This window comes from Lithobates pipiens, unplaced genomic scaffold (assembly GCF_037356315.1).
Source record: "Lithobates pipiens isolate NorthernLeopardFrog02 unplaced genomic scaffold, aLitPip1_a1.2 Scaffold_1, whole genome shotgun sequence".
In the NCBI taxonomy this organism is placed as follows: Eukaryota; Metazoa; Chordata; class Amphibia; order Anura; family Ranidae; genus Lithobates; species Lithobates pipiens.
This window is the reverse complement of record NW_027507685.1, coordinates 96013736-96040457: the sequence shown is the minus strand read 5'-3', so window position 1 is coordinate 96040457 and position 26722 is coordinate 96013736. Positions and strand designations below refer to the sequence as shown.

The 26722-nt window shown below is 45.4% G+C and overlaps 1 protein-coding gene across 1 annotated transcript in view; it reads left to right on the top strand.

Annotated features, from left to right (window-relative positions):
- Positions 1-15083, top strand: part of LOC143951543 (transmembrane protein 47-like) — a 63912-nt gene extending 48829 nt beyond the window's left edge. Inside the window, exon 3 of the mRNA XM_077465196.1 lies at positions 12818-15083. Within this exon, the coding sequence (XP_077321322.1) occupies positions 12818-12987 (170 nt within the window). The 3' untranslated portion in view covers positions 12988-15083. The remainder of the gene's footprint in view (positions 1-12817) is intronic.
- Positions 15084-26722: the final 11639 nt, after the last annotated feature.

Here is a 26722-nt window from a genome sequence, read left to right as displayed (position 1 = left end):
GTGACAGGTACACGGGTACTCTGGTGGGCCGTGACAGGTACTCTGATGGGCCGTGACAGGTACTCTGATGGACTGTCACAGGTACTTGGGTACTCTGATGGACTGTGAGTGACAGGTACTATGATGGGTGGTGACAGGTCCTCTTTATGGGGGGAGGTGCAATCAGTGTGCTTGATGTGTACTGTAAGCGGTAACGAGATGTACCACAATGCCTTCCTCACACACAATCAGTGTGTGAGGAGAACCCGGTAACATCTCGTTACCGAGGTTTGCTTACATTTAGTGATCGGCTGTGAAAGGATCACAGCCGATCACGTGGGTAAACAGCCAGCCAATGGCTGTTTACCAGCGTCGGTGTTGAGCAGTGTTCCCGGGAACACGATGCCGACGATCTCACGCACGCGCCGTGCACAGTGGGGGTGGAACCATCACGTGGTAAACAGCCATGCCCAATGGTTGTTCACCCCCCTCGGTGGCAAGCAGTGTCTCCGTGACACGCCGCCACCGAAGGAACAGGGATGAGCACGCATGATAGCGCGCATTCTCTGTTTAAACGGGAGGACGTCATATGACGGCCTCCCACCACAATAGGTGCGACGCCTGGCCTTTAAAAATCTTGTTTCCAGGGGTTAGGCAGCGCTATCTTAAGTATTGTTTTCTGAGTCCACAGTGGAGCGTATTTCCGCCCTTACATTGATCACTTCCTGTACTGTTAACCAAGCCTCCTTCTCAATCCAATGTTTCTATGGAAACCCTGCTTCCCTGTTCATAGCTGACTTGTTTTATTTCATAGTATTTACTTCTACTGATTACCTAGTGTTTGCTTGTATGAGTCCTATCAGCTTCAGCTGATAAGACTGCAGTTATTTCTGTCCATGTGAGGTCACATGGTGTGTAGGAGGAAGCTCCGAGTGATTAGCAGCCTCCTGGGAATTCAGTGCTGTGTGCTGTAGGAGGTCCTGATAACAGATAGATAAGACAGAGAGTGTGCCATAAATCAGGGGAGATCTGGGCATGCTCATTGACATCATTCTTAAAGCGGGGTTCCACCCTAAAGTGGAACTTCCGCTGATCGGAACCCTCCCCCCTCAGGTGTCACAATTGGCACCTTTCAGGGGGGAGGGGGGTGGAGATACCTGTCAAAGACAGGTATTTACACCCACTTCCAGGCATAGACTCCCGTGGGAGTCTATGCTTCTTCCTGTCCTGCCGCGCTGTCTGCTGGGACACACATGGATCCCAGAGACAGCGCGGACAATTCCTATTGTGCTGCGCGACTCGCACATGCGCAGTAAGGAACCGGGAAGTGAAGCCAATTCGCTTCACTTCCTGATTCTCTCACCTAGAATGGTGGCGGCAGCAGCCGAGAGACGAGCGATCGATTGATCGGCCTCGGCTGCTGGAATCGCTGGACCCCGGGACAGGTGAGTGTCCATTTATTAAAAGTCAGCAGCTGTAGTATTTATAGCTGCTGGCTTTTAATATTTTTTTTGTAGGTGGAATCCCTCTTTAAGAACAAAAAGGATTTCAACGGTCCATCGGTTTCAACTCACACACGCTGATGGGCGGGCGTAGGACGTGAGGTCGCTGGGCGTGCCCGAGGGGAGGGGCTGACCTGCGCTACCGGGCGGCGTGTGCTCGGGGAGAGGGAGATGGGCGCCGCGTTCCCATCCGAGGAAGTGAGCGGCTCTGTCCGGAGCGAACGCGAGCACCCCCCCGCTACAACACGCCGCTTGTGCCGCATCCCGTGCTATACTCCCAGACACTGACCGGCTGAACAGAGCGCTGCGGATCGGCGGCTCTCGGATCCTCCTATACCCCCTCTCCATATTAACAAGAGGCCTGGACGGAACCCCAGACGAATACCAGGACAACATCGGCACATACATAAAGGACGGTATCGTACCTACTAAACTGTCAGAACTTAAATGTTTGTTATATGCACAGCTGTATGTTATCTGCCTGTTGAGTCTGGTGAATTGTAACCCTAGTCCAGCAAGGAAATTGCTCTAAGTATTCCAGGGCTTCATTGCCAAAGGACTCTTACGTACAGACAAGCTATTGCTTTGCCTAGGGACATTTACACGGAAAGGGCGCCTCAGTTATAAGGCACGTGTTAAGTTAAATGCGATATACTCTGAAACAATCCTGTATATCCCCCCCCAGTAGGTAAAGCTATAGCTATTGGTCTGCAGTGCTTATTCTTCCTACTCGTGATCTTCTCTCTATAAAACTATAGACATTATTATATGAATGCTCCATGGTGATTGGGAGACCAGGAATATTCCGGATAAATCAAGCGTGACAGACCTCGGGGGTGCCCCACTGTCAATGTTTTTTTTTCCTACAGGTTTACATCTCACTTACAAAGTGTAGTATAATTCAAACGAAGAGTACCCCGCAGAAATCCTCAGATATAAGCAGAATTATTGAGGCGTTGCTGTCAGGTACATTCAGCTATAACCTAGTCTCAATCCTTCTTCAGCAGGTAATATATAAATAGCTATTCGTCTTTCGTCCTAATAACATTTTCACGCACATGAATAGACCTTTCTCAGAGAGAACGAGTAGCGAAGACCAATATTGGCAAGTCATACGGACCCACCCTGGTCGGCTTTAACAAATTGAACTGAGATATTGATTCCTCTGGTGTTTTTCTCATACCCTCATACCCTTCTCTCCCTGGCGCCGTCCCATACATTTGCTGTAGGTCCCGAAATACATGCCTAATTCTATCAGTAATCTGATAATGCTAACACCGGGTGCAACATACGCCAGGTCAGCTAAGTAGATTTTTTCACATTAAGGTGAAAGGATGCCTTCATAGAAGGACCTTAAAAGCTTTGTAAGGGGCTTCAACACACAGGAGCCTCTGTGCCTTGCAAACCCGTCTCTAAATGGAGAAAACAAGGAAATAGTCCTACGAGACCAATTATAACCGCAAATTTTTGTTTACATGTTTTTATATTTTACTACAACTGGAGCAGCACTGCGTCAAAATTACGGGTAGTTCAATATTATAGGCGGGAAGTAAAACGAGAAGTGAAGAGGAGAGGGGGGGAAAGGAGAAGAACGAAGCAATCAAAAAGAAGGAGGTAAATAACCGTATAAGATACCATGAGTAAATCGGCGAATAAAGCCGCTAAAAGCGGAACTTCACGATCCTCTAAAGAGAAGGGCTTAGATACTACTATCCAACAATATTTAATGCAAGGAGGAAGTCCCAAACATACAGATACTGGCAAGAGACAACACCCTGACCAAGAACACAAAAAAGGTTTAGGTAAACATAAAGATAACACTACCGCGCACCTAAGAGAAGATATTGGGACAGAGAGTGACATGGACAACAGCAAAGCGGACGAGTCAAGGGTAATAGATCTTCCTCCAACTAAAGGAGAAATGCGGGAGATGCTCCTGAGTCTCGAAAACGCAATTAAGCTAGACATCCGTGGGCTCCGAGAGGACCTCGGAAGCCTGCTTGAGAGAGTAGAGGCCACGGAGGAACGCATTGAACAACAATCCCAGGAAGTAAGTAAAACGAAGGAGCAAGTAGAAGCAATGAGACAGGAGCAGCGGGAGATATGGTATAAACTGGAAGAACAAGAGAACCAAAGTAGAAGGAAAAACTTGCGGATTCGATCAGTCCTGGAGGAGAAGGGAGAAGATTTAAGGAAGATATTTGAAAGCATAGTCTCCGAGTGCTGTGGATACGGGAGAAAAAATCCCCCAAAAATCGACAGGATCCATAGGATAGGTAAAATACGCCAACCGGCTACAGAGAGACCCAGAGATATTATTGTAAGATTTACCTACTTCGAGGAAAAGGCAACACTCTGGAGGAAGCTCAGAGGGAAGACCATACCGCAATATAAGGGACACGAGATACAAATCTTCCCCGATTTATCACATGCGACTCTAGCGAGAAGACGGCTTATGAAGCCGCTGCTGGCAGAGATGAATGCGCGGAATGTAAAATACAGTTGGGGCTTCCCAGCATGTTTAATGGGCTTTAAAAATGGTCAAACTGTGAAGTTGAGATTTCCAGAAGATCTGGCAGATTTCTGCAAGAGATTAGATCTGTGTATTCCGGATCTCCCAGGCTGGACAGGATAGCCGCAGGACCTATCTTAATTTTGAGGAATCACGAGACAGAACCCAGTCAGGGGGGACTGGGTGGGAAGAGGGGGAAGAAGGTGACTGGGGAGGAAGGTGGGAGGAAGACAAGGGATGTTGGTACTATACCCTCTTATCCTGCCTAATTAGGAGAGGAGAGAGGAGGCGCAGGCCAAGGAGCCCAAAACCCTCAGAACAATGCGTCTGGAGATGGTATGGGCTTACACGACCATCTACCAAACAAGGGCCGGGTTTTGGCCGTACGGGGGGGGGGGAGGTAGGGGAGGGGGGTTTGGGAGGGGGTAGGAGGGGGTGGGAAGGGGGGAGGGGAGGAGGGAGGGGGAGGGGGATGTGGAGGGTGGTAAAAGGGTTTGGGTGGAAAAGTAGATCATTAGAAAAATACAATTGGTACCCGAGATATGAGAAGGGAGGTGACAGGGAAGTAAAACCTTTAGCCAAATGAATGGTATAAATTTCTTAACATATAACGTCAAGGGCTTGAACACCCCAACCAAGAGGCATAAGATCCTGGCAGAGCTTAAGCGATATGAGGCAGATGTGGTGGCCCTCCAGGAGACGCACATCTCCCTGACATCAAATATTAGATTATATTCTAAGCATTTCCCTAGTTGGTACTACAGCGATACAATATCCACAAGGAGTAGAGGGGTAGCGATAGGCTTCTCAAAAAAAACGAATTTCCAATTAGTGGATAGGATGACTGATGTGGAAGGGAGGTACCTGTTCCTGAAGGGTACATTAGACGAGATAGACTGTACTATAGTAAATATCTATGCTCCTAATGCCAATCCCATGGGGTTTTTAAAGTCGATATTAACCAAGTTAACCAAGTTTAAGAAGGGATACGTGATAATGCTAGGAGACATTAATTTTACCCTCAATCCGGGATTAGATAGCACGTCCGGGAAACAGAGGATGAGAAATGATCAACTAAGAAATATCTTGCAAAAACTATACACCAACCAGCTGGTTGATGCCTGGCGAGTTATGAATCCAAAGAGCCGAGATTACTCATTCTACTCCCTGGTACATGCGACATATTCCCGCATTGACTATATTTTTATAGACCACGGGTTATTAGATCAGGTGATTGACGCTAGCATAGGAGTAACTACTCTCTCAGACCACGCTCCCGTGAAGATCAAAATAAATAATTTAAGCAATAAGATAAGACCCTCGACATGGCGGATAAATGAAGATCTGCTATACAATGAAGAGGATAGAATTAGGATTGGCAAAGAAATTGAACAGTATTTTGCATTAAATGATACCCCGGAAATTCCAGGTCAAATAGTGTGGGAAGCACACAAAGCTTACATAAGAGGAATACTGATCGCAGTAGGGTCCAAAAAAAAAAAAAAATGAGGGAAATGGAAACCAAAAGATTAATGGATGAAATCTATAATCTAGAACAAGAGCATAAAAAAAAAGCCAGCCCCAAGGGGATAAAGCATACAAAAAATTTGCTAAAACTCGAGAGGAATTAAAAGACCATCTGGAACAAGAAGCCAGGAGGGTCTTTAACGGTCGGGACCGTAAACGATATCTCTGGGGGGATAAAACGGTTAAATACCTAGCCAAGATGGTACAAAGCGAAAAAACAAAAAATTTCATTGGCAAAATAACGAATAAAAATGGTAATATGGCATTCTCAACGAAAGCAATTGCAGAAACATTTAGGAAATATTTTGAAGAGACCTACTCAGACAGTGAGCAGAAGGCACAGGGCGTGACGCGCGCAAAGAATATTGCAGCCTTCCTAAAAAAAAATTAGACTACCCAAAATCAATACGCTGGAAAGGGAGATTCTGGATCGGCCAATTTCGGCCGAAGAAATAAACAAGGCTTTGACAAAATCAGCGCTGGGAAAAACCCCTGGACCAGACAGTTTCACAATACTTTATTATAAAATATTCAGAGAAATTTTAATACCAAAAATATGCCATTACTTTAGCGGGCTGGGCGAGAAACAAAGCATGAGCAGTGAGGGCCTAGCGGCCACAATCACACTAATTCATAAGAAAGGGAAAGACCCAGTACAATGCACTAGCTACAGGCCAATCTCACTACTCAATACAGATACAAAACTATACGCAAAGATTCTAGCGGAGCGACTAAAGCACCTGATGACGAGCCTGGTCCATTCAGATCAGGTGGGGTTTGTACCAGGGCGGGAGGGGAGAGATAACGGCCTCAGAACCCTATTGCTGCTTCAGCGGATGCGAGGGGGAGGGACCCCCAGCCTGCTTCTGTCTACAGATGCACAGAAGGCCTTTGACAGAGTGGACTGGGGGTTCATGTTTCAAACAATGGTTGAGATGGGAATGGGCCCGAAAATAATACAGAAGGTGAGAGTTCTATATAACCAACCCACTGCGCGGGTAAAAGTCAACGGTCAGGAGTCCACTAAATTCGAATTGAAACGGGGGACCAGACAGGGGTGTCCCTTGTCGCCCCTCCTGTTTGTGATTTCAATGGAACCCCTCCTCGCATCAATGCGAGAGTGTCAGGATATAATGGGGGTTAAAATTGGGAATGAGGAACATAAGCTATCTGCTTTCGCAGATGACATTCTCTTTTATATATGCAATCCCAAACGATCAATCCCAAATTTAATAAGGATATTAGAAAAATACGGTGAACTTCAAAATAAATCGATCGAAATCCGAAATATTGAATATAAATACCAACAAGATCGAGGCGCAAAAAATCCAACAGAACTGGAACTTTCCGTTGAGAAAAGAGCTTAAATATCTGCGCATAAAACTTGCTAAATCGGAGAAGAGACTCTTTCGAGTCAATTACTTGCCACTACTGAATGATATTCGGGCGGAGTGTAAGAGATGTAGTAAGGGGTCGATATCATGGCTAGGGCGAATAAACTTAGTGAAGATGATAATTTTCCCTAAAATTTGATACTGTTTTCAGATGCTACCGATAGCGTTGCCCAATGCATATTTTACTAAACTAAAATTAGTACTAAATAAATTTATATGGAAGCATAAAAAACCCAGAATAGCCTTTGCAAGTTTGAGACAACCAAAAGAGAGAGGTGGGCTGGCGATCCCGGACATCCAGATATATTACAAAGCGGTGGTCCTGTCAAGGGTGAGCGAATGGACCAAAAGGGATAATTTAGAAAAAAAGTGGGTAAAACTTGAACACGAAAGTTGTGGAGCACAATTAGGTAAACAAATATGAAATCCTCCACATGAGAGGCTGAAACTAGGGATAGGAAACAATTTAACACGTAACACTTTTCGAATATGGGACAGGGTATATAAGCACATTAATGGAAAATATAACTCACCTCTTATGGCACTTAAGGACAATAAATATTTTTTACCTGGTTGCTCGGAGATAGGAGGCAACTGGGTAAAAAAGGAAGCACAGCTTAAAGATGTAATGAAGGATGGCAATATAGCACCTTATCATGAAATAAAACAAAAAATTGACATAATGGTGATTGACGAGTGGAGGTACGGCCAGCTCTCCCGCTTTATCAACAAACTACCGCAACCGATAAGGGCAGCTGACGAATTGAGTACGGTGGAACAACTATCTATAACAAAGAACTCTAAAGGGTTAGTTTCCAGATGGTATAAGTTGCTGTTGGCAGCTGGGGAGTCGGGAATACCTCCATTCGTCAAAAAATGGGAAAGGGAATTAGGTTCACAAAAGGATAAGGTAATGTTAGGCAAAGTATTTAAATTGGTCCATGGCTCCGCCATTGATGCGAAAACCGCAGAGACAAACTATAAATGCCTGTCAAGGTGGTACTACACCCCAGATAGAAAGAGCAAATTCCAACCAGATACGGCAGGGAAATGTTGGTGTGGATGCGGGGAACTAGGTACTATGGCTCATATATGGTGGGAGTGCCCAAAAATTAAGAGGTATTGGAACCAGATTCTACGGCATATTAAAACTATAACCAGTTCTGTGGTAACCGCAGACCTATGGGCAGTCCTGTTTCATGCTACAGGGGGCAGCACGGAGCGATATAAGATGTCCTTGACCCCACATCTCTTAAATGCCGGGAAAAAATTAATTCCAAAAAAATGGCAAGAGCCGGAGGCACCTACAATATGGGAGTGGGTGGATGCCGTAGAAGGGATCTATAAGATGGAATGCTTAGAGGATAGCTCGAGGGGCAGGAGTAATAAACACACGCTGGAGAAATGGAATAGCTGGCAAGCATTTAAAAGGAGCTGGAGCACCTCAGAAGGATTACGGGTTTAAACCCAAACGGGTATAGATATGAGCAATTGTTAGGTTAAAAATGATCTACGAGTTAGGATAGGGGAGGGGGGGAGGCAGATATAGTCGGTGGGAGGGGGAAGGGGATTGGTGGGTAAGAGGGATAGTGTTTAGATAAGAGGGGAATATGTCTAGCTAGGTGAGCTTCTGTTTTGTGTACACCATGGATATATGCATTTAAAAAAAAAAAAAAAAAAAATGTTATACTGTAAAAATGCCACAATGATGTGAGTGCACAAAAGGGACGCTGAGCGTCAAGCTGAGGTTGGTCCTACGGCTACTAATCGATTTCACTGAGCTGGCAAAAAAAAAAAAAAAAGAAAAAAAAAAAAAAGAAAAATAAAAGAACAAAAAGGATTACAACAATACTAAGCAAGTAAAGGAGATATCTACAAGCAGTGTTCATTAGGTTTTTTATGCTTATTTACATTTGACAAAGTTGTGGGGGAGGGTTTACAACCACTTTAAGGCTGCTTTCACACTGGAGCGGGCAGGCGTTGACGATAAAACTCTGCTAGTTTTAGCTGTGCTATTCGCATATAACCCAGCTAGCAGCCGAGGAAGAGGTTAAATGCGCCCGTGAAGCTCCGCTGCCAAATCGCATTGCATGCGCTCCGGCAGTGATGCCCATTCATATCAATCGGCAGGAGTGATGGAGGAGTGGTGTACACCACTCCAAAGATGCTGCTTGCAGGACTTTTTTTTTAACATCCTGCCAGTGCATCGCCTCAGTTTGAAAGCACTAGGGCTTTCACACAGATTGCAGGGGAGCCATTTTGCAGGCACTTTACAGGCACTATTTTTAGCCCAAAAGCGCCTGAAAAACGCCCCAGTGGGAAAGGTGTCTGTCAAATTTAATGAGATGGGGGGGAGGGGAGGAAATCGGCATCATATATCACCCATCGGCCGCCATGATTTCTAAATATCGGCATTGGCATCGGCCAGAGAAAAACCCATATCGGTCGACCTCTAATACTATTCATCCCACTGATGCCAATGATGGGAAATGATTCCTCCCACTGACACCAATAATGGGACACTATTTCTCCCACCGATACCAATGATGAGGCACTATTCCTCCCACTGATGCCAATGATGGGATACTATTCCTCCCACTGATGCCAATGATGGGATACTATTCCTCCCACTGACACCAATGATGGGAAACTAGTCCTCCCACTGACACCAATGATGGGAAACTAGTCCTCCCACTGACACCAATGATGGGACACTATTCCTTTCACCGATACCAATGATGGGGCACTATTCCTCCCACCGATACCAATGATGGGGCACTATTCCTCCCACCAATGCCAATGATGGGGCACTATTCCTCCCACCGATACCAATGAGGGGACACTATTCCTCCCACTGATACCAATGAGGGGACACTATTCCTCCCACCGATACCAATGAGGGGACACTATTCCTCCCACTGATACCAATAATGAGGCACTGTTCCTCCCACTGACACCAAGGATGGGACACTATTCCTCCCACCAATACCAATGATGGAACACTATTCCTCCCACCGATACCAATGATGGGGCACTATTCCTCCCACTGACACCAACGATGGGGAGCTATTCTTCCCCACTAAGGCTGGATTCACACCTATGCAGTTTTAGTGCTTTTTGCATTTTGCACTACAGTCCATTTAACATAGTTTCCTATGGAACACGTTCTGTAGTGCAAATCTGCAAAACGCAAAAAGCACTAAAAATGCATAGGTGTGAATCCAGCCTAAGATCCAATAATGGGGAACTATTCCTCCTCACTTCAAAGGAGCATCGACACCAATGATGGATCTAAATTCTTCCTACCACCACTGATGGTGATGGGGCACTATTCCTCCCACTGATACCAATGATGGGCAACTGGCCGTTCCTTCCATTGACACACGGGATGGAGAAATATTCCTTCTTCCATGCGTAGTTTAAAAGGACAAGGTTGTGCTTTTTTTACTAAACCTTACCAGTATCCCACAGGAGGTCGGTCATTTACTGTGACAAAGTCACTTTGGGCAGGGGGGCCCATGGAACCCAGAATCCCTTGGGGGTGGTTGGGAGAACCTTGTTTCAGCTCCCCATGCACCCATGTGTAAGTGCCCCTGTGTCTTTAATAGATGAGCTGTGAGATTGTTGGCAAATTCCTCCAAAAGCTCTCACTGCTGATTGGCCAGTCTACCCCGCCCAAAATGCAAAGGTGGGGGAATTGTCCATATTGAGTATTAGTGTAGAGTAGTGTACCTCTGTTTTCAATAAACAGTTCATGTTCAGCAACCAAACGAGAATTGTCTTGTTCGTGGTTAGCAGTGGTTGGAATATCTGATATCTATATTCTGACTGGGAGGAAGCGGTATATGACGAAAGCACTCAAGCGGAGTGTGGGATGTTTTGTTACATTTACATCCACTGACAACCAACTCTGAGGCATTTTGTATTCCCACTCACTACTGCAACAAGAAGATTGTCAAATTCTAATGACACCAGGTCATGTTCTATTCCCACTGGCCACAGTCTGGCCTTTCTTAAAGTGTTACTAAACCCTGCAATCACTATATCTGCTCTCCGACAGTACACAGAACATGCAAATGCAATTATTTTAGTAAATATAAACTTCTAAATACCTTTTCTCATCAGCAGTATATATCAGTACTGTGACTTCTAACAGTGTTTGGTTAAAGCCTGTAGTAGTTTTCATTCTCCCATGGTCCTGAGGCTGCATAACCCCTGACTTTTTGTCTGGGCAGTGCAGACTGGACCATGCTGATCACATGCACCCTCCCAAAACACACCAAACTGAGCATGTGCAGAGTGCCTTCAAGGCTCTGTACCATCAGGAGATGGACTGGGGACAGTAGAAGAAGGGGAGGATCAGAGGAGACAGGATCAAACAGCCTTTTTACACAATGCAGATGATTAGGTTGCACAAGCATGCTTTACTGCATATACAGACTGATTTTACTGTTGTGGGTTTAGTAACATTTTAAAGGTCCCATTCACATATCAGCGTTTTATAGCTAAAAGCTCCAAAACACGAGGAGAAAAAAAAAATAAAAATCAAATATTCTCTATGGAGACGGTTTACATCTCAACTACAAGTCGCCTGAAGCTCAAAAAAAGTTCTGGAGTTTTTTTTGTAGCTCGAAATCGGTCAGGATTTAAACTTTTTTGGCGCACTTTTATTCTTATAGAAATGAATGGAAAAGTTTTTCTGCCCAAATGAAGAATATTAAATAAAAATACACCGCTAACTACAAATTATCACCATAGATAAAATGTAATACATAAATAATAATTAACCCCTAACCTTACAAAATATTACATTATTATTAGTAATAATAATAATAAAAATATAAACACCCAAACAAAATAAAAATAAAATAAGAATGTTTTTCTTTATTATGTGTTAGGGTGTTTTGTCTATTATTATTGTATTTTTTTATTTTTATTTTTTTAAGGGTAGGGGTTAATTTATTTTTAGTATCCATTTATTTGTTATTTATGTATTTATTTATTAGTAGTAAAGTAGTAGCAGTAGTAGTAGTAGTAAAAGTAGTAGATGTAGTAAAATAATAGTAGAAGTACAAGTAAAAAGGTAGCAGTAGTAGTAGTAGATTTAGAAGTTGTAGAAGTAATAGAAGTAGAAGTAGTAACATTCTAACAAAAAAATAAAATAAAATAAACCCAACGCCTAACCTAACCTTACCCCAACGAAAAATGAATAATATAAAAATAAAAGCTAAAAAAAAGCTGAAATACCTAGCAAAAAATGATGCAGAATAGTTTTTGCTATTGGCTAATAAAAAAACGTCAAAGCTCAAAAATGCTATATAAAAATGTGCAAGTTGCGCATAAAAACGTGCTATGCTCAGGTGTGCATAAAGACTAAGTCAGAAGTAAAGTGAACTCTGTTTAGAAAGTTTCAGGAGCCCTAACGTCTCGTACACACGATCGGATGTTCGGCAGGGAATTGTGTGATGACAGACTGTTTGCCTAAAATCCGACCGTCCATCAGACAATTGTCCAATTTTCGGCCAACAAATGTTGATTGGCAGGCTAGTAAATTTTTGGCGGACAACGGTCTGTTGTCAGATTTTCGTATCATGTGTACACAAGTCCGTCAAACAGAAGTCCAAACACGCATGCTCGGAATCAATGCTCACCAAACACGACATTAGCAGAAGGTGCCCAAAGGGTGGCACTCAAGAGCTGAAATTCCACGTAGTACGTCACTACGTTCGTGTTTGTTGGCCGAAAATTGTGTGCCATTTGTATTCAAGGCAAGTTCTTGGCACACGCCCTTCGGGCCAAAGTCTGACGCTCGGTTGGCCAAAAATCCGATCGTGTGTACAAGGCTTTAGACTGTAGCTGTTACCTTTGATTATGTGTTTACTAATCCTATTGTGTCTCTGAAGTTCTCTTGCAGATAAGTGCTCTCCTGCTCTTCTCACTTCTTCTGGCAGCACAATTACTCCCCCGCTCCTCCCAGTTTAGTTGGGGTTATGGACTTGGATGGGGGTCTTGCATCTTCATGCTTGGGACAGTTGTGATAAGTTGCTTGAGAACTGGCCTCTCTTTGGACTGACCCCCATTACTTCACACGTAACCTCTGAAATGAGATGGAAACACTACAAATCGCAGGGATCACTGCCTGAAGACCTCTGTAGAAAAAGCTAAAATGTGTGAACACTCAACTGCTTTATTAAATACAAATGTCAGATTTTTTTGTTCCATCCAGGAAATAAGGCAGCTCAGATTCAACGAGTTCTATGAGATTAACAGCTGTGTGTATTTCATTTAGTGCAGATATGAATTGTGGGCATTTCTCACATGTGAAGAAATGGGAAAGGAAACACTGACTGAAGCTTGCATAGGGCACATTAAAGGAGAACTCTGGTTTGGCATAGCAAAAAAACATACACGGTAAGGCCAAACGTATGTGCATACCCCTCCATATAATGAAGATCAGATGTTTCCAGTGAAGGGTACTTGCTACAGCATACAAAGACATTTTAGACCATCGTACTCTTCCAACATTGCAGCAATAGTTTGGGAAAGGTTACATTTCTGTTGCAGTATACCTGTGGCCCTGTGTACGAAGCCATTTACATAAAGATATGGTTGGGCCAGCTTGGTGCGGAGGAACTCAAGTGGACTGAGAGCCCTGACCCCAATCGTGTGGAACATTGGTAATTGCAAGCAGGTCTTCTCCCCCAACATCATAAATCTTCTTTTGCCTGAATGGCCACACATTCCCACAGACACACACCAAATCTTGTGGAAAGCCTTCCTAGAAGAATGGAGGCTGCTATAGCCACAAGGTGGGGATCCCCTTTAAAGATTGACTATCTTTAAGGAACATCTACAAATATACACACACACAGATAGAAAAATACACACATTATGATACAATATGGTGGTCTCTGAACTTCGGCCGTTGATTTACTTTTATCCAGCCCTTGGGACGCCATTTTATTCCACTGATACCAACAATGGGGCATAATTCCACCCACTAACACCAAAAAAGGGTCAGAATTTCTCCCAATGCCACCAACGATGGGACACTATTCCGTTCACTGACACCAATGATAGGGTACAGTTCCTCCCACTGATACCAACGATGGGGTGCTATTCCTTCCACTGACACCAATGATGGGGGCACTATCCTTCTCACCAACACCAATGATTGAGGACAGTTCCTTCCATTGCTACCAACGATGGGGCCCAATGACATCAATGATAGGGCACAGTTAATCCCACTGATACCAAAGATGATGCATTGATGTAGGGACCTATTTTTCTCCCAATGGCCATAGTCCAGTCCCTCTTAAAGTGAATGTAAACCCTTTCATATACTAAGTGAACAGCCTCAGATGATACACAGAGATTAAACAAATCCTCCTACCCTAGTTTTACATGTATATCTGCTGTCTTCAGCTTCATATATTCTTTAGAAAGGGCACATCGTATTAGAAAGGTTTCTTCCAGTTTCAGCAGTGGGAGGGGAGTCTGGGCATACAGGGTGTGTGAGCTGATTGGAGGAAAGGCACACACACACCCCCCCCCCCCCTTCACATAGGCAGAGGAACTTGCACAGCTATACTGTGAATAGACAAGCTCTCTGCTTATCTGTCTCCAAGCTCCCTCTCCAACACAAATTTCCAGCTACTTTTATCTCCTGTGTCGGAGAGATTGTAAGAAGTTCTCATGCTGATAACAGAGGAACTGAGCAGTAGAAAGACAAGGCACTTAGGGCTTTGGAGAGAGATAAGTAAACACTATAGATATATGCCCAAGTCAGATTTCATAAATGGGGTTTACATCCACTTTAAATCTGAAGAACTGCAAACTGGCCCTTTGTTTAGAAAGTTTGGAGACCCCAGATCTAACATACAGTTGTGTTCATAAGTTCACATACCGTGGCAGAATTTATGATTTCTTGACCATTTTTCAGAGAATACTAATGATAACACAAAAACACACTCATGGATGGCATTTGGCTGAAGCCATTTATTATCAAATCAACTGTGTTTGCTTATTTTAAATTATAATGGCAACAGAAACTACAAATGACCCTGATCAAAAGTTTACATACCCTGGTGATTTGGCATGATGGCCTGATAACATGCACACAAGTTGACACAAAGGGATTGGAATGGCTATTAAAAGTAACCATCCTCATCTGTGATCTGTTTGTTTGTAATTAGTGTGTGTGTGTGTGTGTGTGTGTGTGTGTGTGTGTGTATATACAAGCTCAATGAGTTTCTGGACTCCTGCAGACCCTTTCATCTTTCATCCAGTGCCGCACTAACATTTCTGGATTCTGAGTAACGGGGAAAGCAAAAGAATTGTCAAAGGATTTCTGGGAAAAGGTAGTTAACTGTATAAAACAGGAAAAGGGATATAAAAAGATATCCAAGGAATTGAGAATGCCAATCAGCAGTGTTTAAACTCTAATCAAGAAGAGGAAAATGAGCGGTTCTGTTGAAACCAAACCATGGTCAGGTAGACCAACTAAAATTTCAGCCATGACTGCCAGGAAAATTGTTCGGGATGCAAAGAAAAACCCACAAATAACTTCAGGTGAAATACAGAACTCTTTGAAAACATGTGGTGTGGCTTTTTCAAGATGTACACTAAGGAGGCACTTGAAGAAAGATGGGCTGCATGTTAGAGTCGCCAGAAGAAAGCCATTACTACACAAACGCCACAAAGTATCCCACTTATAATACTCCAAACAGCACAGAGACAAGCCTCAAACCTTCTGGCACAAAGTGATGAGACCAAAATTTGGCTTTTTGGCCACAACCATAAACACTACATTTGGAGAGAAGTCAACAAGACCTAAGATGAAAGGTACACCATTCCTACTGTGAAACACGGAGGTGGATCGCTGATGTTTTGGGGATGTGTGAGCTACAAAGGCACAAGAAATTTGGTCAAAACTCATGGCAAGATGAATGCAGTATGTTATCAAAAAATACTGGAGGAACATTTGCATTCATCAGCCAGGAAGGTGCCCACGGGACGTACTTGGACATTCCAACATGACAATGATCCAAAACACAAGGCCAAGTGGACCCGTCATTGGCTAGAGCAGAATAAAGTGAAGGATCTGGAGTGGCCACCTCAGTTTCCCGACCTCAATATCATTTAGCCCCTCTGGGGAGATCTCAAACGTGCCGTTTATGCAAGACAGCCCAAAAATTTACAGGAACTGGAGGCTTTTTGCCAGGAGGATTGGGCAGCTTTACCATCTGAGAAGATAAAGAGCCTCATCCACAAAAGACTTCAAGCTGTCATTGATGGTAAAGGGGACAATATACGGTATTAAGAACCAGGGTATGTAAACTTTTGATCAGGGTCATTTGGGTAGTTTCTGTTGTCAGTATAATTTAAAGACTAAACACAGTTGATTGATAATAAATGGCTTCAGCCAAACACTAACCATGAGTGAAAGAAAAGTTTGTGTTAGGCCGCGTACACACGGGCGGACTGTCTGACGGACTTGGTCCGCTGAAACGTGTTTCAGCGGACAATCCGCTCGTGTGTGGGCTTCAGCGGACTTTTTCAGCGGACAGTCTGGCGGACTAAGTCTTTCGGAATTTCCGTAATATTGTCCGTCCAAACTTGGTTTCAGCGGACAGTCTGCTCGCGAGTAGGCAAGTTGGACGGACTAAGTATGGCACATGCTCAGAAAGGATTTACACGGCCGAAGATTGCATTGCAGTGTATTGGACGTCGTATTTCTAGTCCCGTCGTACGTGCTGTACACGTCATCGCGCAAGCTTTCAGCGGACTGTCTGTTCGTCGTGTGTGGTCAAGTCCGTTCATTCAAAAGTAGGACGGACTGTCTGTCGGATTGTCTGACGGACTTAGTTGGACGGATAGTCCGCCCGTGTGTACGCGGCCTTATTCATATTCACTGAAAAATGGCCAACAAATCATAATTTCTGTCAGGGTATGTAAACTTATAAGCACAACTGTGTGCAACGACACCATAGCCTTTAGAAATAAGGGGGGGGGGGGGGGAAACAGGAAAACTTTGTTTGCAGCAACAAAGCTAAGTTCATAGCAGTGATGCAACACATTGTTCTTGTGAATGTGGATTTTAAATAAAAGAATTTGGCTAATATTTATAATTTTCTGTACTTAATATTTTCAATAAAAAAGTTTGGAAACGTGAACTGACTGAGATTTTATCTTGTTTGTGTCCCGTTGGGGGAGATTCCTCTTTACTTCCTGTAATGGAGGACAGCAGGAAGCGAGGAAGAAATCTCTACAATGCGAGGGGAATTCCCGTCTTTGAGACAAGAGGTGAGGGTGAATTGTCCAATGGAACCTTAAAGAGGAAGTAAACCCTGATGAGTTTACTTCCTCTTTTTTTCCCTGCAAAGGTAAAGCATAATGGACTACTATGCATCGCATAGTAGCCCATTATGTGTCACTTACCTGACACAGGAGCCAGCGAAGTAGCCGCTGTCCCCTGTAGTCTGCCGCATCCATCTTGCTGGTGGCGTCTCGCAGCTCCGCCGCTGTCATTCGACGAAGCCGCGATTACATCACTCCCGCGCATGCGCACAGGAGTCGACAAATGCGGCAGCTCCATTCTTGGAACTGCCGCGTTCAGTGCGCCTGCGCGCCGCTGTCTATGGCGCATGCGCCGTAGACAGCGGTGCCCGTTTTCGGGCAAATATCGCCTAAACCATATAGGTTTAGGAGATATTGCTTGGACCTACAGGTAAGCCTTAATCTAGGCTTACCTGTAGGTCAAAGTGGTTTGTAAGGGTTTACAACCACTTTAAAAGGGTTGTATAGGTTCCTCTTTTTTTTTCTCTTTTTAAAATAACAAACATGTCATACTTAACTCCACTGTGCAGTTCGTTTTGCACAGAGTGGCCCTGATCCTCGTCTTATGGGGTCCCTCGGCGGCTGTCTTGGCTCCTCCCCGTAAGAGCTAACCGCCCTCTGGGAAGTGCTCTCCCAGGGGGGTTAGCTTGCAGGCCCGCTTCCGTGTGATACTCAGCAGCCATCGCCACCAAGTGTATAACTCGGCGCCGCGTTATTGATTTGATTGACAGCAGCGGGAGCCAATGGCTGCGCTGCTATCAATCATCCAATGAAGAGCCCACAGGATCTGGGAGAAAGCAACGCGGGATCGAGCTCACGGAGATTCGGGGCTCAGGTAAGTTAAATGGGGACTGGGGAGGGCTGGAGAGTGCAAGGTGTTTTTTCACCTTAATGCATAGGATGCATTATGGTGAAAAACCATGAAGCTTTACAACCCCTTTAATCCAGCGACAACTGTAAAGCTTTGGATTTCCCATCACTCTAACAGTGGTTACTTTCCCCAGCAGAGATAAAAACAAAAATCAAAACCCAACAGGAGTGCTAAACTCTCACCATTCTATCAAAAAAAAAAAATGGTTTAGAGATATTTGAACCCCTTTACACCTAAGAGTAAAACAAATCTAAATGCCCAAGCTCAATTTTGCAACTTGACATGTGTTAGAAAAACTGTACATATCACCACAACTACTTTGTGCATCCAGGTGAATTATTCTTATTTTTCAGGAAAATCGGGCTTGCATTTGGTAGTAAATGGTTACAGTGAGGGGAAAAAAAGTATTTGATCCCTGCTGATTGTGTACGTTTGCCCACTGACAAAGAAAATGATCAGTCTATAATTTTATTGGTTGGTTTATTTTAACAGTGAGAGACAGAACAACAAAAATACCCAGAAAAACGTATTTCAAAAAAGTTCTAAATGGATTTCCTTTTTAATGAGTGAAATAAATATTTGGCCCCCTATCAATCAGCAAGATTTCTGGCTCCCGGGTCTCTTCTATACAGTTAACAAGCTGAGATTAGAAGCACTCTCTCTTAAAGGGAGTGCTCCTAATCTCAGCTTGTTACCTGTATAAAAGACACCCGTCCACAGAAGCAATCAGATTCCAATCTCTCCACCATCATCAAGACCTAAGAGATGTTCAAGGACCGGGGACCAGATTGTAGACCTAAACAAGGCTGGAATGGGCTACAAGACCATCGCCAAGCAGCTTGGTGAGAGGGAGACAACAGTTGGTGCTATTATTAACAAATGGAAGAAACACAAAATAACAGTCAAACTCCCTCGGTCTTGGGTTCCATGCAAGATCTCACCTTGTGGAGGTTCAATGAACATGAGAATGGTGAGGAATCAGCCCAGAACTACACGGGAGAATCATGTCAATGATCTCAAGGTAGCTGGGACCATAGTCACCAAGAAAACAATTGGTAACACACTAAACCGTGAAGGACTGAAATCCTGCAGCTCCCGCAAGGTCCCTCTGCTCAAGAAAGCAAATCTACAGGTCCGTCTGAAGTTTGCTAATGAACATCTGAATGATTCAGAGAAGGATTGGGAGAAAGTTTTGTGGTCAGAGGAGATCAAAATCAAATCAACTCAACGTGTTTGGAGGAGGAGGAATGCTGCTTATGACCCCAAGAACACTATCCCCATCGTCAAACAAAAAGAAGGGAATTGGGATTTAAAATTAGGCTTTTGACTGGTTAAGATAAAGATGTATTTTAAACATGGTTTAATGACATAAAAAATAGGATTTTTTGTAATCACCATAAAATCCTTTTCTCTGTAACAAAATGGGTTGTTAGCCCTATCACTAGGAGATACTAGGCAAAGTTGTAATACAACACTTCAGACCGCCATGCCTTTCTTTGGACCAGCCACCGAAACAAACAGTGAGTCTGACTTCCGAAAGGGAGCCGTGGCAGACAAGTACACCTTCAGAGCCCTAACCACATCTAGAGTGTGAAGGGCCACCTTCTTAGGGTGCTTCGGCTTCGGACACAGAGAAGGTAATACAATGTCCTCATTGATATGAAAAGCCAAGACCACTTTCAGTAGAAAGGACGGTTGCAGACGCAACACCACCTTGTCCCTGTGGATAACTAGATAGGGCGACTTGCAGGACAAGGCCGCCAGTTCCGAAACCCTCCTGGCCGATGTGAAGGCCACTAGGAAGACCACTTTCTAAGAAAGAGTCAACAAGGGAATCTCCCTGATATTTTCAAACGGCGGTCTTTGAAGCACCGACACCACCAGGTTCAAATCCCAGGGGGGCAACGGTGGACGCACCGGAGGGACTATGTGTCGTACCCCCTGGACAAAAGTACTCACTAAGGAGTGTGATGCCAGGGGTCATTGAAAAAAAGACAGCCAAGGCTGAAATTTGTCCTTTGATGGTGCTTAATGCCAATCTCTGGTCAACTCCTTGCTGGAAAAACAGCAGGATCCTGGATATGGCACACACATGGAGATGTAGGCCTTCCAGGTACGATGGTATATCTTCTGAGAAGAAGATTTCCATGCCCTCAACATAGTTGGAATTATAGAGTCCGACAGACCCCAGTTTCTCAACACCTGGGTCTCAAAAACCATGCTGTTATAGCCAGTGATGGTAAAGCAGGATGGAGAATTGGACCTTGAGATAGAAGGTCCTCTCACAACGGCAGTCGCCAGGGAGCGTCTGCCACCAGAAGCACCAGATCTGCATACCAAGGACACTGAGGCCAATCTGGGGAAACCAATATTACTGGGATCCCCTCGGCTTACACTCTGTGAAGCAGATGTGGCAACAGTTTCAGTGGAGGAAAGGCGTAGATCAGCTGTTACTGATCCCACGGAGCCACCAGCGCGTCTGACGCATCTGCCCACAGATCTCTTGTCCTGGACACGAATCTTGGCACCTTCTGATTGAGACGGGAGGCCAGTAGATCCACATCTGGTGTGCCCCACTTCAGGCACAGCAGCCTGAATATCTCCAGAAGCAATGCCCATTCTCCTGGGTCCAGCATCTGTCGACTCTGATAGTCTGCCTGCCAGTTCTCCACTCCCGGGATGTAAATGGACAACAGGGCCGGTACTTGTCGCTCTGCCCACGAAGTATGTGAGCGACCTCCCCTGCAGCGGCTGAGCTTCTTGTTCCCCCTTGGTGATTTATGTATGCCACAGCCATGGCATTGTCTGACTGTATCCTGATCTTGAAGTCTCATCGACCATGTGCGGAGACACAGCCTGATCGCTCTCAATTCGAGCAGATTGATCGGCAACTCGGATTCTTCCCGTCGACCAGAGGCCCTGAGCCGACTAAACTCACATCACTCCACCGCAGCCGGATAGACTGGCGTCCGTTGTGATCACCGTCCATTTCAGAGGAAGGAACGATTTTCCGGACTGAATCACCGGGGACCTCAACCACCAGATCAGTGAGTCCCTGACTGACTGGCTCACCTAGATCTGTCGATCCAGGGACAACTGAGATTTGTCCCATTTTGACAAGATCTCCTTCTGTAGAACTCTGTTGTGGAACTGGGTGTAAGGTACTGCCTCGAAGGAGGATACCACGAGTCCCAGTACTCGTATGCATAACCAGAGCGATGACCCTTTGCGGTTCATCAGTAGTTTGACCGGATCTGAGAGTCTGCAATTTGTCTGAAGGGAGAAAAACTCTCGCTTTCCTGGAGTCCAACAACAAACCTAGGTACTCCAGATGCTGGGTCGGCACAAGCACTGACTTTTTTAGGTTCAACAGCCACCCAAAATCTTGCAGGGTCTGCATGGCGATTGCCACATCCTCCTCTAATTCTGAGGCGGAAGATGCTCTCAGGAGGAGATCGTTTGGTATCACACTATCGCGATCCCATGTTGTCGCAGCAACACCAAAATTGGAGCCAGTACCTTGGTAAAGACTCGGGGGGCTGATGCCAGACCAAAGGGAAGAGCCACAAATTGGTAATGGGCTTCCCCAACTGCAAAACGCAGAAACTTTTGATGCCGAAGGCATATGGGCATGTGCAGGTATGCAACCTGGATGTCTAAGGACACCAGGAAGTCCCCTTGATGGAGCACAGCGACTACTGAGCAAACTGATTCCATTCTGAACCTCTGCACTTTTACAAAGTGATTGAGGGCTTTTAAAGTGGTGTTGCCACCAAAAAATAAAAAATTGTTTAACATTCTTAAAAAAATATATATATAAAAAACTTATTGGGAAAAAAAAAATGTACTCCTCTAATACCTGTTGCTAGGGGGTCCCTCGTAGTCTGCCTTCTTCCTTGCCCGGGCTGGTGACATCACTTCCCCTCGCGCCACACAGTCATCACGTGTCCCAGGTGACTGTGCGGCGTATCACGGCGCTCTGTGCCACTCGAACAATACGAATGACGGCGCTGCAAACGGAGCGGGGAAAGAGGGGGGACTTCGTTCCCCCACATCGCTGGCCCCTGGGACAGGTAAGTGTCCGATTATTAAAAGTCAGCAGCTGCAGTATTTGTAGCTGCTGACTTAATTTTTTTTTTTTTAGGGGCACCCCACTTTTAAGTCCAAGATTGTGGTTCCCAAGAAGGAAAGGGTACGTCCAAACAGATTTGAGTAGAATCCCTGGAAGCATTCCGAGTCCGGAACCGGTACAATCACCCCGCGATTCAGCAAATTCCTTACCACCCCCAACAGGGCCTCCCGGCGGACTGGGGATACGGGTATGCTGGAGGGGAAGAATCTGTTTGGCGGCCAAGAGAGAAACTCTATCTTGTAGCCTGTGGAAATCAGATCGCAGACCCATTGGTCGGATAACCGGGAGGACCAGCGAGCTGCAAACTCCCGAAGGTGACCCCCCACCCGAGACATGGGTGGGGGCAAATCTTCATGCGGTAGCACTTTTGTTCGCAGGCTTATTAGGCTTGCGGTTCCAAGGACGTTTTTGACCATCCGTGGGCGTCCTGTGGAGCTGGGGACATTTTGTTGAAACTCCTGTCGGAAAAGCCATTTGTGAGTGGAAAAAGAGGGCTCTTGCCTACGGCGTGGCTCTTTAGCTTTCCTGGCCTGTGGGAGTAGGGTACTCTTACCACCTGTGGCATTTTTAATAATGTAATCTAACAAGGCTCCAAAGAGCTGGTCACCAAGGAAAGGAAGATCCGTCAGGGCTTTTTTGGATGCCTGGTCAGCAGAACAGCATTTTAGCCAAATTAGGCACCACAGCACCACAGCTGACCCTGAAGCCCTGGATAACAGGGGGAAAGTATCCAGGGCCGCGTCACAGATGTACTTAAGGCCTTGCACTAGTTGGTCTGCTAGTTCCATGCAGACAAGGGAAGCCTGTTGCTCTCCCAATTCGTGGTGCAAAAGTTTTGCCCACTCAGTCAGTGTCTGCGACACAAGTGCGGATGCCAGTACAGGTCGCACGGCTGACCCCACAACCGTAAACAAGGAACGAGCCACCTCCTCTGCCTTCCTGTCCGTGCGATCCTTGAATGCAGGAGTCCCCTCAACCGGGATTGTGGTTACTTTATTTAACCTGGATACTGGGGGGTCCATGACCGGAGGAGCCGACCATTTCTTGAGAAGGCTTTCCTCAAAAGGGGTAATGCACCGCCATGTATTTGGGGCCTGAAAAGGTCCGTTGCGGGCAACCCCATTCCTTGTAAATGAACTTGTCAAAATAAATCAGATACGGGAATACCTTGGGTGAACGTGCTGGCTTTCCGGACCCAAAAGGGACCGGTACATCAGCAGATGGATCCGCTGGCTCCTGAATCTTCAGGGTATCACGCACAGCTGTGATAAGTGCGCAAATGCTTTGTCGCGCCCGGACACGGACGGGGACTCATGCTCGCTGTCCGAACGGTCCTGGTCAGCGTCAACTGACAAGACAGAGCAGGGGTCACCGGCCTCAGCAGGACTTGAGTCTGCGTCAGAGCTCTCCCCAGAGGACGGGGGGGGGGGGGGGGTGGCAAGGGCTGCTTTTTAGCACCTTTCTTCCTGCGCACCGCCTCCATCTTGGCAACGAACGAATTGAGGACAGCCGTCAGGGTGTCCATGGGGACTGTGCCACCCGCAGGTGACCCGGTTGCAATTGCCTGGATTTCGGGGGAAGAAACACCAGTTTCTGAAGCCATGCTGACCCTACCCTGTCTGCCACCCGAAGGGGACTTAGGACAGTGACATTCCCACCCTCCTTGCTGCCGCTGACTGAGGGGTTCTAACCTGACGGACTCACTGCCCTGAGGAGTTCTGCGCTGTTTACAGCAGTGCCTGTAGACCCCTAGCGCTCCCAGATGCAGAGGAACCAAAACTGTGTCGTGGCAGTCCGTCAGAACGATCGGTAAACGATCACTGAGCAATCTGAAAAACGTGCTCAGAATACATAGAAGGGTGTCCAGCGCTCAGTAATGACAAAACAGGAAGCTGAGGACACACAATAGGATTTTTAAAACAGCTTACCTGTAAAATCCTTTTCTTGGAGTACATCATAGGACACAGTCTCAAGTAATTACTTGGTGGGTTATAGGCCTACCTTCAGGTGTTGACACTGGTACAACCAATACAGGAAGTTGACTCCCCTATATAACCCCTCCTCCTTCCAGGAGCAATCAGTTTTTGTAGCCAAGCAATATAAGTAATATACTCTCACCCCATAAAACAGAGGGGCGGGTGTTCTGTGTCCTATGATGTACTCCAAGAAAAGGATTTTACAGGTAAGCTGTTTTAAAAATCGTATTTTCTTTATCGTACATCATAGGACACAGAGTCTCAAGTAATTACTTGGTGGGATGTCCCATAGCAATGCTACTTGAGGGGAGGGAGACACAACCCTGTAAGGTAACCCCCAGACCTGAGGACTTATACTGCAGCCTGCAGCACACTGCGCCCGAAGGCGATATCCTCATTCCATCTTACATGCACTTGATAAAATTTTGCAAATGCATGTACTGAAGGCCAAGTCGCGGCCTTGCAGATTTGAGACCTGGAGGCCTGGTGACGCACTGCCCAAGAAGCACCAACCACTCTGGTAGAGTGCACCTTAACTTGAAAAGGGGGAATCTTTCCCTTTAAATCATAAGTTTGAATTATAACTTGCCAAATGCACTTAGCGACAGTGGATTTTGACGCTGCCTGTCCCTTCTTAGGACCCTCATGCAGAAGAAATAAGACATCAGTCTTATGAATCGGAGCAGTTTTCTTAAATACATTTTTACTGCTCTCACTACATCAAGACAATGTAGCGACCTTTCTTCCCTGGAACAAGGTCTTGGGAAAAAACCCTGGCAGGACAATATCTTCATTCAGATGAAAGCCTGAAACCACTTTTGTCAAAAAACCTGGACGAGGGCGTAACACCACTCTGTCCTCATGAATAATCCAATATGACTCCTTACAAGAAAGAGCAGCCAATTCAGAAATCCTCCTTGCTGAGGATATAGCAAACGAAAATATCAGCTTCCTAGTCAGAAGGACTAAGGGAACATGCTGCAACGGTTCGAATGGCTGTTTTTGTAACACTGACAAAACAAAATTTAAGTCCCAAGGGCTTAAGAGTGATTTAACTGGCGGATTGATCCGCAGCACTCCTTGCATGAAACCCTGGACTAAAAAATGCATAGCAAGCAGTCTTTGAAATAAAAATTGATAAGGCTGAGACTTGGCCCTAATAGTACTCAGGGCCAACTTCATCTCTATCCTTAATTGTAGAAAGGTAAGAATTCTGCCTATGATATATTTCCGAGGGTACCAACCCTTGGACTGACACCAGGAAACATAAGCTTTCCAGGCTCTATAATATATAGCTCTAGAAGCTGGCTTCCTAGCATTAATCAAAGTAGAGGTAGCAACTGAATCGGGCAAAAGTGCATAGATCAGTAAAAACTGATCCCACAGGGTCGCCAACGCATCTGTTGCGAGTGGGTCCCCTGTCCTGGATGCAAAGTTGACTAGCTTAGTGTTGAATCTGGACGCTAGAAGGTCTACGCCCGGAGTCCCCCATCTTTGGCAAAGCCTGAAACACCTTGGGGTGAAGAGACCATTCTCCTGGGAATAACTGCCGGCGACATAGATAGTCCACCTGCCAATTCTCTACTCCCGGAATGAAAACTGACGATAGGCATGGGACATTCTCTTCTGTCCAAGTTAGAATCTGGTTCACCTCTCACTGAGCGACTCTTGGTGACCCCTTGTGATTGATATATGCCACAGCCGTGGCATTGTCGGACTGGATCCTGGCAGGACAATTCTTTAAACCTGGAGGTCCAGGTTTCTAGAGCCAGATACACTGCCGGCTATGTGGCGAGTGCTGTGTGTGTGTGGACGTTACATCCATACACAGTGCCACGTGACCTTGCAGACATGCTCCTCTGCGTTCTCAGGCCCTGCTAGGGACTCGAATGGCCAACACAAAGTAAGGTGAATGTACTATACACCTCTACAAGGGGGGAGGGGAAGGGGGGGTTCTGTCAGCAGATTTATATATATTTTTTTTTAAACCACAGAAGCATTTCCCCAATGTTACTAGGTGGAAGTGCTGGGTTGTAATTAAACCATGCAGCTAAAGCAGCTGCGTCAACCAATCAGCCACCGCCCATAGAGAAGTTTATACACATCTCTGTATTAGCAACTGCTGTATTTTTTATCACATCCCACAAGATCTATTTAAGTAATAAGCCCATCTGCTGCTGGGATCACACATGTTCTGAGACAGAGCTGCACTAAGACGCATCATAGGTAGTGTAAGTTACTCCTTATAGAGGAGACATTTATAAGGCATATAAGGTATATTGAAGGAAAAAGCAAAGCGTCTTTCCCTTACCCTGTCCTCCCTGCAGGATACTGCTGATTTAACAGACAGATCCAACTTTCATCCAGCACGGCGGGCTGCGTTTAAAAACACGCTCAAAGACTGGGGCCCTTTTAAAAGGGGTTCCGCTCCTTTGGGCCTTGTATAGCACCCCTCAGGACAATTTTAGGAAATGTAGCAAGACCAAAAAGA